Genomic DNA, 12,347 nt, shown 5'->3' with positions numbered 1-12,347 from the left:
ATTTCATCTGGGGAGAGTTTTACATAAAGTTTGGGGCTGGGCTGGTACTCCCTGAGCCTGTTCTGCCAGCCTTGGTTGGGCAGCTCTGAGAGGAGATGTTTTTGCCCCAAAATGAGGGTCCTCAGCCTTTATTTTTGCAAAGAACCCCAAAGACCAGGTCTCAGCTCCCCTCCTAACCAGCACCCACAGATCACTTATCTTTTTCTTTTGTTGATTGAAGTTGTCAATGATGACACCAATGAACAAGTTCAGGGTGAAAAAGGAGCCAAAAATAATGAAGATGACAAAATATATGTACATGTAGATGTTGTCCTCATACTTGGGCTGCTCTTCTTGCTGAAGAGGGGGGTGAGAAGAGAAAGAAATGACATTTCAGAGACATCATGTGAACACAGACAAGGGGAGGCTTTTTCCAAGCACAGTCAAGCTCTGGTTACATCTGGACAATGTTGTCCTCCCACTGTTTAAAGTGAATTTAAGCACATGCAGCCAACCCTGCCTTCAGTCTGGGACAAGAAAAATCCATTTTAAAATCATTTCATATAAAACCAAGAGAAGAGAAAGGGAAAAAATTAGAAAGCAAAAAAGGAAACCATGGTACTTGCATGATTCCAGCATGCAAGAACAAGAAAAGTGCCTGAAGCTTCAACCCAGACAGAATTTCAAAACTGGATTTAAAACAACACTTGGGCTCCTATGCAGATGAAAAGTTCAGGGAGAATCTGCTGGTTAATTCCTCCTCATAATTTATTCTGGTGAGGAAATACAGAACTTTGCTGTATTCCTTTTTTCACCCTATTTCTACTCCAGCAGGATTTTCCCTGCCCCGAAAGGAACCAGAACTCTGCCCCTCTGAGGATTTTCTTCAGCATCTTTTACCATCTCACATGAAACAATCACAGCATTGAATACAGACCACAAGAACAGTTCTATTCTTCTTTTTCCCCTCTAGGTTTTACCAAAGCAAAGCAGCAGAGTGAAATATTGGGTGGTGAGTTTGTGGTTACCTTTCTGGAGTCTACTGCTGCATACATGATGTCCATCCAGCCCTTGAAAGTAGCCTGGCAAAAAAACAAGACAGAATTCATTTAGAATTCCCCCAAAATAGAAGAGCAAATCTGATCTGTGGCACTTTCTGGTCTTTCCAGGGCATTTTAATGTTACTCCATTATTTCCTCACTTCATCTACATGAAATTAAACGAATCTGAACAGGTTCATTGTTGGCTCATGAAAGGTTTGGGTGCCTCTTTGAAGAGCAGAGGCTCAGAACACTTGCTCATTTTGGGCAAAGATAAAAAAAAAAGCAGCTTTATCCCAGCCCCAACACCCCCCTAGGGGTTCTTTGCTTGGAGATCATTTCAGGGAATCAGTCAGAAAGCATCAGAAGCAGCTTGGAATTACCAGGACGGGAAAAAAGGGAGAAAAAGGAGATCACAGAATCAGAAAATCAGAGAATGGGCTGGGTTGGAAGGGACCTCAGAGCTCATCAAGTCCAACCCTTGCTCCACTCCCCCCGTGGTTCCCAGCCCATGGCACTGAGTGCCACATCCAGGCTCTTTTGAAATATCTCCAGGGATGGAGAATCCACCCCTTCCCTGGGCAGCCCATTCCAATGGCTGAGCACCCTCTCCAGAAAGAAATTCTTTCTCATGTCCAACCTAAACCTCCCCTGGCACAACTTGAGACCTCTTGTGCCCTCTTGTCTTGCTGAGAGTTGCCTGGGAAAAGAGCCCAACCCCCCCCTGGCTCCAACCTCCTTTCAGGGAGTTGGAGAGAGTGATGAGGTCTCCCCTGAGCCTCCTCTTCTCCAGCCTCAACACCCCCAGCTCCCTCAGCCCTTCCTCACAGGAATTCTCCTGGATCCCTTCACAGCCTCCTTGCTCTTCTCTGGACCTGCTCCAGCACCTCAATCTCCTTCCTGAGCGGAGGGGCCCAGAACTGGACACAGGACTCAAGCTGTGGCCTCCCCAGGGCTGAGCACAGGGGCAGAATCCCTTCCCTGGACCTGCTGGCCACGCTGTTCCTGAGCCAGCCCAGGATGCCATTGGCCTTCTTGGCTACCTGGGCACACTGCTGGCTCCTCTTCACCTTCCTGGCAATCCAGACTCCCAGGTCCCTTTCTGCCACTCTGTGCCCAGCCTGGAGCTCCCCATGGGGTTCTTGTGGCCAAAGTGCAGGACCCGGCACTTGGAATGTTGAACCTCATCCCCTTGGGATCAGCCCAACTCTCCAGTCTGTCCAGGTCCCTCTGCAGAGCCCTCCTGCCTTCCAGCTGATCCACACTCCCCCCCACCTTAGTGTCATCTGCAAATTTGCTGATGAGGGACTCAATCCCCTCATCTAAATCATCTATAAAGACATTAAACAGCACTGGGCCCAACACTGATCCCTGGGGGACACCACGGCCGCCATTTTGAGGCAGCCCCGTTCAGCTCCACTCTCTGGGCCCGTTCCAGCCAGTTCCTGACCCAGCACAGAGTGCTCCTGCCTGATCCATGGCCTGACAGCTTTTCCAGGAGAATCCCATGGGAGATGGTGTCAAAGGCCTTGCTGAAATCCAGGGAGACACATCCACAGCCTTCCCCTCATCCACCAGGGATCATAAAAGGAGCTCAGGTTGGTCAGACAGGACCTGCCCTTCCTAACCCCGTGCTGGCTGGGTCTGATCCCCTGTCCCTCCTGTAGGAGCTGTGTGATTGCCCCCGGGATGAGCTGCTCCAGAACCCTGCCAGGCACTGAGGTCAGGCTGAGGAGCCTGGAGTTTTCCAGGTTCTCCTTCCAGCCCTTTTTGTGGATTGGTGTGACATTCCCCAAATTCCAGTCATCTGGGATGTCCCCAGTGAGCCAGGACTGTTGGTACAGAGAGGCTCGGCGAGCTCTTCTGCCAGCTCCCTCATCACCCTTGGGTGGATCCCATCTGGTCCTGGATTGATGATGGACTCAATCCCCTCATCTAAATCATCTATAAAGATCTTAAACAGAAAATGGGGAAAGCCAAACTTACAGCTCCCCCATCACCCTTGGGTGGATCCCATCTGGTCCTGGATTGATGATGGACTCAATCCCCTCATCTAAATCATCTATAAAGATCTTAAACAGAAGATGGGGAAAGCCAAACTTACAACTTGCAGAAGAGCCAGATATCCTGCCCCAACGTTGTCAAAGTTAATTTTCACGTTCTTCCAGCGAATCTCAGTGGAGTTGGGAGGCATCAGGGCTTCACAGTCTGTTTTGTTGTTAACAATTTCGATCTCAAAGCGTTCCTCAGCTGTTTCATTAAAGCAGTAATGATATTTCCCAGCAAACAGGTTAACCCCCATAATGCTGAAAATCAGCCAGAAGATAAGGCAGACCAACAAGACATTCATAATGGAAGGGATAGCCCCAACCAAGGCGTTGACAACCACCTGTGTTGGAAGGGGTGGGAAAAAGTTTCAGTATAAAACACGAGGCAGGACACAGCAAGCATCAGTTTTGTTGGGTTGTTTTTTTTTTTAGGGGAATGGGAGGCAAGGCCACTGCCAGAGCTGTGGTGGTTACTCCAGCAGGAGATATCAGAGAACTTAGTCTAAGCAGGTTAAAAGAAAAAAAGAATAAAAGCCACCTCCCCAAGCTCTGTTACTATTTTTTTAATTTTTTTTTTTTTTTTTTTAATTTTTATTTTTTAAAAAGCAGGCCAGGTGGCTGGATTTGCTGGCTTTGCTTTTGGATTGTTACTCAAATTAACCAGCAATTCCTTGAAAGAATTCAAGCTGAAATCCCTGAGTGAGACTCAGCCCCTCAGTGACAAACAGCCTCCTGGCCACAATTTTTTTCCTCAAGAACCAACTTGGAGGACACATTTGGTTTTTTGTGTGTTTATTTTTTTTTTTTTTTTCCTCTTACCAGCCATTCCCTACTTTCAGCCAAAGCTGGGACCACTTTAGAGCCTGCCTCCTGCTCCCACCCAGCCCACCAGCCAAGAGGGGGGTGGTGGCACCTGGTGGGGACAGGACCAAGCTTGGCATCCCCTCTGCTCAGTGGCTCTGAAAATCCAGATTGTGGTGGTGAGGAAGCAAGGCCAAGCCTGGGCTTTCAGGCAGAGAGCTGAGCATGCAGCTGGGCAGGCTCATCAAGACAGGAAAAGCCATGTTCCTTCCTCCAAAATGCAGCAAAAGCAGCAGGGAAGCCAGAATGGGGTTTGTCAGAGCTTGGATTTTCCACCCAGCTCCTAATTTTAGCCTTTTCAGAGTTTAGGAGCACCACGTTCCTTAAGCATCCCTGGCCCAACACATGAAAAAAATGTAAGTTTTTAATAGAGTGAGGTCAGAAGGGTATCAAATCTTCTATTATCATCTCCTCATTTGGATTCCTTTAATAGAAGAACAGAACCTAAACTGTTTTGTTGGGTTTGGTTTTTTTTTTACCCAATTTTGCCTTAGTTTTGAAAGGCTCCTCAGTTTCACCAGGACTTGGGAGCCCTCAAGCAGTGGCACCAAACCACAGCCACCACCCAGTGTCCCCTTCTCCTCCTCCAAAATGTTTGCTGGATGCAACCACCCCACCCAGGAAGGCAGCAGTGACCCAAACAGCATCACACCAACTGATAAATGATGTCATCAATTACATCACTGGGGGCTTTTGGTTGCCCTCAGGACACCAGCAGGATTTTCAGGGCTTTCAGGTCCTTCAGCTTTCAACAAGCTGGGGGTTTAATCCCCAGTTTTTGGTGGAAAACCCAAAAGTGTCACAATCCCCCCCAAAATATGGTCACCTGTGGGATGCTGAGTTTATAGAGTGCTCAAAAAAAAACCAGATTTGAGAGAAGGAACATGGCTTTTGTGTGCAGAAGGCATGCACAGGTCATACAAAGCACCACTGTCAAAATCCCTGAATAATTTAAGATGCAGATTGCTATGGAGTAGAGAAAAGCAAAGAACTACAGCTTGGATTTCCTTTGCAAAGGCATTTCAAATCTCCTCTGGCTGGACAGGGCAGCAAACACTTCTCTTCAGGTCAAAATAAAGGGAAATAATTAGGTTTAGGGAACTAACAGATATCTTAAATCTCAGTTTTACTGGTGAGACAAATCCCTCACTTGAAGCATGAGAATTTCCTGAACTGGAAATCACAGCTTCTCTCCTGCATGGCTTAAAAATCACTTTAATATCTACAATGTTTACTGGTAGGACTTTTTCCCTGTGCTCCTCCTCTTAGATGGGACCTGAACCCAGCCCAGCAAAAGCTCTGGCTTTTATTGATGGAAAAGTTCTCATCCTTTGTGCCCATATTACAGAATAAAATTTAGAATTGAGCTGACACAAAGAAATAACAGCAGGGAAGAAACAAACCTGTTGGGATTTGTCATCATTTATTTCTTTATCATATATTCTTTATTTATTTGAGGGCCCCTGATCAGCTTCTCATGCTGAATTTTGTGCTCTTTTACACTACAGTAAATTCAAGGGAGATCAGGATCCAGGTGGAATGGTTCCAGTCAGTAAAACTGCAACTGCTCCTCCCTTCCCTGCTTTTTAAACCAGGTAATTTTATCTATTTTAATATCTCTAATTGCCAACTTACTGGTATCTGGCACAGGAGCCCATTCTAAGAACAACTGGGAAACCCATAACACACCTTTCATTATTTTTTTTTTGCCTGTTCTGATAAGACTCTTTCAATCCCAAATGGAAAAAAACCAAAAAAAAACCAAGATACAGAACATTAGTGGCAAAGTGGCCATAATTTCCAATCCCCCCAGAGACTGGGGCTGATTCCCAATTTGGGGAAAGCTCCTGGAAGTTCAATGCTTTGCTTGTGCTTTGTTGCTGGTTGCACAGTGACTGGACAGGGGACCATAAAGCATGGGAAAAGGGAAGGGAGTGGAAAGGAAAAGCTTCACCATCAGACAAGGCTTCCAGTCAGCACCAGACTGGACTGAGAACAACAAGGTGCAACGAGAGGGAATAAACCAAAGCTCTTTTTTTGGTGGTTTTTTGTGGTTTGTTTGTTTTTTTTTCCAAACAGCTGAGCTCCCCACCGGTCCCTTCCTGAGCCCCCCTTCAACTTGGTCTTTCAACCCAATTCCACCACCCTTGAGGGGGCTGGGGACCACTGGGATGGTTCCAATTCTGCTTCTTTGCACCTGGTGATTCTCCCTAGGATCAAAAAAAAAAAAAAAACCAACAAAAAAACCAAAAAACCAACCAAACAGAAAAAACCAACCAAAAAAACAAACATAAAAACCAAACCCAAAAGTGACAGCTGAGAAGCCCCCTCGGATGCTAGAGGTAAAAGCCAGGCTAGATGAGAACAGCCAAGTGTTAAACATCATCTCCAAATGGCAGGAGGGTTGAGCTCCTCCTTCATGTGATGAGGCAGCTGAATGCATCTCCCTTTTTTTAAGAGGGGAGGGTGCAGCAGTGGGCACAGGGTGAGGGGACATCCACAGTAGAGGTGACCGAGTCAGCAGCTGCATCATGATTCTGTTTGGAATTTTCTTCCCACCGAGTTTTGATCAGTTCTAGCATGCTTTTAAAAAGAAAAAAAACCCCAAAAAAATAAAAAAACCAAACCAAAACCAAACCAAACCAACCCAGCTCCACAGGCATGCAGAAGGATCAGCTGCTAATGGCATCTTACCCTCATCCCCTCAAATCGGGACAACGCTCTTAAAGGCCTCAAAGCTCTTAGTGTCCTAAGGGATTTTATGGCACCTAGTTCCGAGTAGCCCAGTGCATTAGCTATAAGGCTGACTAAAGAGACCTACACAGAAAATAGAAAAAAAAAAAAAAAGGAAAAAAAAAAGAAAAGAAAAAAAAAAAAAAAAAAGAAAAAAAAAAAAGGTTCCAGACAACTGTTAGAATAAATCCCCTAGCGCTGCTTGCCCAGCCTGGGGCTGCCCCATAGTAAATCCCGAAGACATGACACCAGCTGCCTACTTCACTTGACTGAAACGACCTGGAAGGAAATAATGAAGTTGAGAAAGGTGTAAGAAAAGACCAGAGGGGCAAAGGTAAGTGAGAGAGAGGCAGAGACACACAGACGGAGGAAGGGTCTGTCGGAAGGAAGAGCCCAAACGATGACAAAATCCTTACCCTCGCCCTTTACTGGCTGCAGGCTCCCAGCAGCTCCCATTAAACTGAAGCCAGACAAATGTTAAAGGGACCTATGAGAAAGAATACAGATAAATACACACACTGCACCAGCTGCCCTCCACTCCTCCAGCAAAAAACCCACCCTGGTTCAGGCTTCACCCCTGGGCTCCAAAAAATCATCGGGGAGCAGCCAGCCCAGGCAGGGGTGATGGAGGCACCTGCATCATTCAAGGGGTGATGGAGACACAGCAAACCTGGAAGGTTTCTGCTCAGTTTACAGCATCCTAAACATAAAAGCAACCTGGTTTTTTTCAGCAGCTTGGGGTCCAGTTCAAGTTCTGCACTTGGGAATTAAGGAACAGCCCCAAGAAGCTGGAGCCGGAGCAGCTCAGGGGCCAGAACTCAGCTTTGTGCTACCAAAAGCTTCCCTCTAGCTCTGATTTTTTTTGCTTGTGTCACACTACAGACACAGGTAAAACCTTTTCTAAAGGAAAAAAAAAAAAAAAAAGGCACCAATATACAGAAACAACACAAAAATGTGAGACCTCCTGGAACAGGGGATTCAGCTTCATTCAGGGCTGGAGCAGATGATCCTGGAGGTCCCTTCCACTGATATTTTAGGATTCTTTATTAAAAAAAGGGATATTAAGCTTCCCTCTAGCTCTGATTTTTTTTGCTTGTGTCACACTACAGACACAGGTAAAACCTTTTCTAAGGGAAAAAAAAAAAAAAAAAGGCACCAATATACAGAAACAACACAAAAATGTGAGACCTCCTGGAACAGGGGATTCAGCTTCATTCAGAGCTGGAGCAGATGATCCTGGAGGTCCCTTCCACTGACATTTTAGGATTCTTTATTAAAAAAAGGGATATTAAGCTAATAATGGGGCATTAATTACCAGGACAGTTCTTATTCCCCACACTGGAAGATTTCATTTGACTGCTTGTGCTTCATTATTTTTTTTTTTTGTCTTCACATCTGCTCCAAAATCAAGAGCCCCAACGGATGGTTAAAATTTGGGTTGTTTTATTTGTTTGTTTTCTTTTTTTTTTTTTTTTTCCCCCATGTGGTTTTCTGATTTTCAACTCGAAATTTTCGCTTTTTAAAATTTCAATTCTGATTAAAAATTTCAATTAGATTTAAATTTTCAAATTTAAATTTCCACACCCAGGGCTGTTCCAAAGGTTTGCACCTCTGTGCAGACAACTCAGGAGGGGCCCAAACCCACAGCAACAGTGGCAATGCTGAAATTCTGGTCCCAAAATTCAAAATATGGATGGGGATGGAGAGGGAGAACTGCAGTGGTTTACCCTGTAAATATTACACAGGATTCACTGAATCCTCCCTCTTTGAGCTCCTTCCCCTGGGGATAACTCCTGACTCCCAAGGAGGAACCTAACACCAGGGCAGTAAAAGGTCTAAAGGGTTTTTTTTGTTGGTTTTTGGAGCTTTCAGGGGGTCTTTTCAGAACTGTTCTCCCAGGACACTCCAACAGAAGACACAGCAGGCACCGAAGTCAGACAAAAGGAATTCCAGACTGACTGTAAAGCAGAAGCCTTCATTATTACCCAGAAAAGGACCTTGGCGACACAAATAGACCCTGCAAGCTTGGGGAAGCAGAGGAGGGTTATTTGTCAATGCTAGAAAACCTGAAAAATAACATTCAAAAGGGTTGTTATGATGCAAAGGCTCAGTCTCTATTATTTAGGGCTGCCATCCTGCCTTCCCTCCAACCCCAGCTACATCACAGCAGAAAATTTGGAAAAAAAAAAAAAAAAATTAATTTAACAGCTTTAGGTTTTTTTTTTTTTGGATTTTTGTCCAGGAGTATCTTGCTATCTCGAATTCACATTTCTGATTTATTCTTGTTTTTTTTTTTTCTGCAGACAAAATGTGTGCAACTCTCCTGCCCACCACACCGAGCAAAACAAGGAATTTCCCCCAAAACTCTGGGAATTCCCATCCCTCAGACTTGTGGACACCCTGTGAATGTGCCCAGGAAGAATTTTTTTTTTTTCTTTATTCCACAGAGATTGGGGAAGCAAATGAAAAACTTGTGCCATATCTGTCAAGGAAACTTCACTTTGCTCTCCCCAGCTGGAATTCACCTCCCATCAGGAAGCATGAGGAGTGGGAGTGTTATTTTTGTGCTGGGTTATTTTGGGGCTGATAGTCACTTTTTACAAATTTTTAAGAATTTTGGGTGCTGAAAGCCTCTCCTCAAAGAAGCAGAGGGGAATAAAGTGTCAGCTTCCACCTGAGCACTTGTGCTCCATCTCAAGGCAGTGAAAAAGCTACAGGGTTATTTTCAGACAGGAAGAGTAACTTCTTCAAGACATATGTTAAAGGGAAAGGTGTTGAGGAGAGCAGAGAAGACTCTTTTTTTAAAGAAAAAAACAATTTACAAAGTCAGTTTTCCCAGGAAATGCAGAGAGATTGAGTCACTTCTGCCCCTGAATTCCAAGCATGGTTTTTCCACCTACTCAGAAATATTTCCAGAGTGATAATGTCACTGAACAGCAACTTGGGGTAAGTGAATCACATTCCAAATGTTCCAAACGAGAAAACTTGGAAAAATTCTGGATTTTTTTTTTATACCTGGGGTATTAAGGTATTTTTAATGTATCCAAGATACATTCTAAAAGAATCCAAGCACTTGGGATTCAAAAGTTCCCCTTTCTGCAGTTTTTTGGGCCTCAAATCTTACTAAATTCCATAATTTTCTACCACTTTGGACAGCACAAATCCCATTTATTTTGAAGGGCCTTGCTGTGCTTCAGAGCCATCTGCACTGCTGACCCTTCTCTCCACTGTCTCCTTTTACTTCTCAAATTTATTCTTCCTACCAAGATGTTCTGGAGGGGGAATCCAGGGTGATCATGTGCTGAGATTTACCTCCTTCATCCTACAACCCCTGATCAGCTGAGTGAAAAAGTCCTGCTTTTTGTTTCCTGGGCATCAGAATTTTTTTTATTTTTTTTTTTTTTTTTGACAGGAGGAGGATGATGCTGAGCTTCACTTTGCACACTCAGCTTCCAAAGTCCTCAGATTCCCACAAATGGATGTGGTGTCCAACAGACCTCACCAGGTAATAGGATGGGAAGACTTTGCCTCCCTCATCATCTCCCATCATTATTAACACAATAATAAAATTAATAACACCACGATTACAGGAGGAGGGGGTCCCCAAGGAACACTGCACAAGTCCTCTCTCTGTTATCCTCAATAAATGTGATTCTTAGGACACTTCTCAGGAGAAAACATCACCCAAACATTCTCCTAACTCACTTTTTTTTTTTTTTTCCAAGCAGAAATAAAGAGGATACATACAGCCACAATGAGGAAATCCAGCCAGCACCAGGCATTGGTGAAGAACTTGACAAATCCATAAGCACACCACTTCAGCAACATCTCCAGGATGAAAATGTAAGTGAAGACTTTATCTGCATATTCCAGGATGGTCCGGATGGTTTTTCTCTGTTCTATGTAAATATCCTCAAAAGCCTGGGAAATGACCAGGGATCTGTGTCATTATAGGGGATTTATTCCACAGCTCAACCTTGTTATCCAGAAGGTTAATCAAACAACACTTGGGAGCAGCAGATTTGCTCTGGAAGTTGCCAAACCCAAACCAAAAAAAAAAAAAAAAAAAAAAAAAAAAATCAACAAAAAAAGGCAAAGTCTTGAAAAAGTAACACAAGAACACTTCTGCCTTTAGGGATCTGAGTACAAACCTTTAGGGATTAGGGTTAGCAAATGACAGCACACCAGTAACACACACCAGCAGGTTTTCCCTGCAGCTTGGCACATCCAAAAGGGCCAAACTTGCTGGCACAGGGGCTGTTAATAACTGTGGAAGCTGTGAAAGAAAAGCAGGCTACAAATCCTTCTAAAACTGGTGAGTAAGGGGTGAAGTTGTCTGTGGTCTAATCCTACCTACCAAACACTGTGGGAAAACAAACAAATGCAGTGACTGTGGGACAGCAGGAGGTTGGGAAGCTCTGCAAACATGGGAAATAAAAATATTATTGCTCCACAATGTGAAAATCATACAAGCTGATTTTATCCAGAGTCCTCACCTTTCTAGCCAACCTGTGCTCACAGAACCCATTTGCAGGCTTGCAGTCTTCATTCTTAATTTAAACAAAACTCATTAATCAAGGCTTTGGTCCCTACCACAATGGAGCTTTGCTGCTTTCCAGCTAAGAATCCTCCCAACCCCTTTTTTCCCCCCCATTCCTTCCATGCACCTTTCCCAGTTCCATGTCCCCACCTCAGCTCCCCAGGTTTCACTCACCAGAGCCCCACTGCTCAGCAGGATCATAAAGATGATGAAAGTCTCAAACCAATTATGTTCCACAATCAGGAAACAAGTCTTCCTCAAGGTCCACCAAGACTTCCCCAGCCCCTCCTCAATATTCACCTGGCAACATTTGCAGCGCTGCACACAACCTGGAAAGGGCAGAAAGGGGGGGTGAGCCCAAATCTGGGGAGGTTAGGGGTAATTTAATAGAAGAACATAAATTTGTCATTGTCTTGGGATGCCAACAAGATCAGGCACAGTGAGTTTCAGTTAAAATTCCTGCGTTCTTAAGGATTTTGTTGTTGCTTTTGCCACTTCTGGAGCTGCCATCAATTTGTGAGCAGCTGGAACTGATTCCACTGGGTGAGGTATCCGTGCACTTGAAAGATGAGGAATGGAAAACTTGCTGATAAAAAATAACTTTGAACCATTTAAAGTCTTCTTTGCCATGGGAATACTTGTAATGGATCAGCTGCTGAAAGACATCCAGGCCAGCCAGAGGAGGGAAAAAACCCCAACCAGAAGCCAGGTCCCTCTGCTCCTCAGTGCTCAAGGGATCAATTGTACAAAAGATCAACTTGCAATGGCATCCCCAAGGCTTTTACTTTGCAAATGCCTCTAAACAAGTTCCCCTGGGCTGCAGGGTCCAAGAAGGGTCTCAGAATCAGCTGCCAGCCCTGATCCCCAAGGGAAGGTCACAGCAGAAATGTCCCCAGCCACCTTGGAGGCTTCTTTCTCCTCTCACAGTCAGCTCACCTTCTGTGAAGCAGGCATCTGGGTCCAGATATTCTTCTGGTGCCTCCACAGGGACTTCTTCCACTTCAGGCTTTATATCAATGGTGCTGCCTTCAGAGGAGCTGGTGTCATCGAGTTTCTGCAACACAAAATAAAAGCCAAGTCCATTTATGATCAGTGCTCAACAAATATCCAACTTCCTGATGACTCAGCAACCCGTTCATCAGATTT

General features: G+C 44.7%; 1 protein-coding gene across 6 annotated transcripts in view; it reads right to left on the bottom strand.

Annotated features, from left to right (window-relative positions):
• Positions 1-12,347, bottom strand: part of SCN8A (sodium voltage-gated channel alpha subunit 8) — a 62,671-nt gene that overhangs the window by 8,292 nt on the left and 42,032 nt on the right. For all 6 annotated transcript variants that reach the window (XM_071729602.1, XM_071729603.1, XM_071729606.1 and 3 more), the window contains 7 exons: positions 12,138-12,255; positions 11,376-11,530; positions 10,409-10,582; positions 6,623-6,745; positions 3,124-3,408; positions 1,008-1,061; positions 199-336 (listed from right to left, as the gene is read on the bottom strand). In XM_071729602.1, coding sequence (XP_071585703.1) covers positions 199-336; positions 1,008-1,061; positions 3,124-3,408; positions 6,623-6,745; positions 10,409-10,582; positions 11,376-11,530; positions 12,138-12,255 — 1,047 coding nt within the window. The remainder of the gene's footprint in view (positions 1-198; positions 337-1,007; positions 1,062-3,123; positions 3,409-6,622; positions 6,746-10,408; positions 10,583-11,375; positions 11,531-12,137; positions 12,256-12,347) is intronic.

This window comes from Heliangelus exortis, chromosome 31 (assembly GCF_036169615.1).
Source record: "Heliangelus exortis chromosome 31, bHelExo1.hap1, whole genome shotgun sequence".
NCBI lineage: Eukaryota > Metazoa > Chordata > Aves > Apodiformes > Trochilidae > Heliangelus > Heliangelus exortis.
Note: the sequence above shows the minus strand (reverse complement) of the source record. Positions and strands in the feature narration are given on the sequence as shown.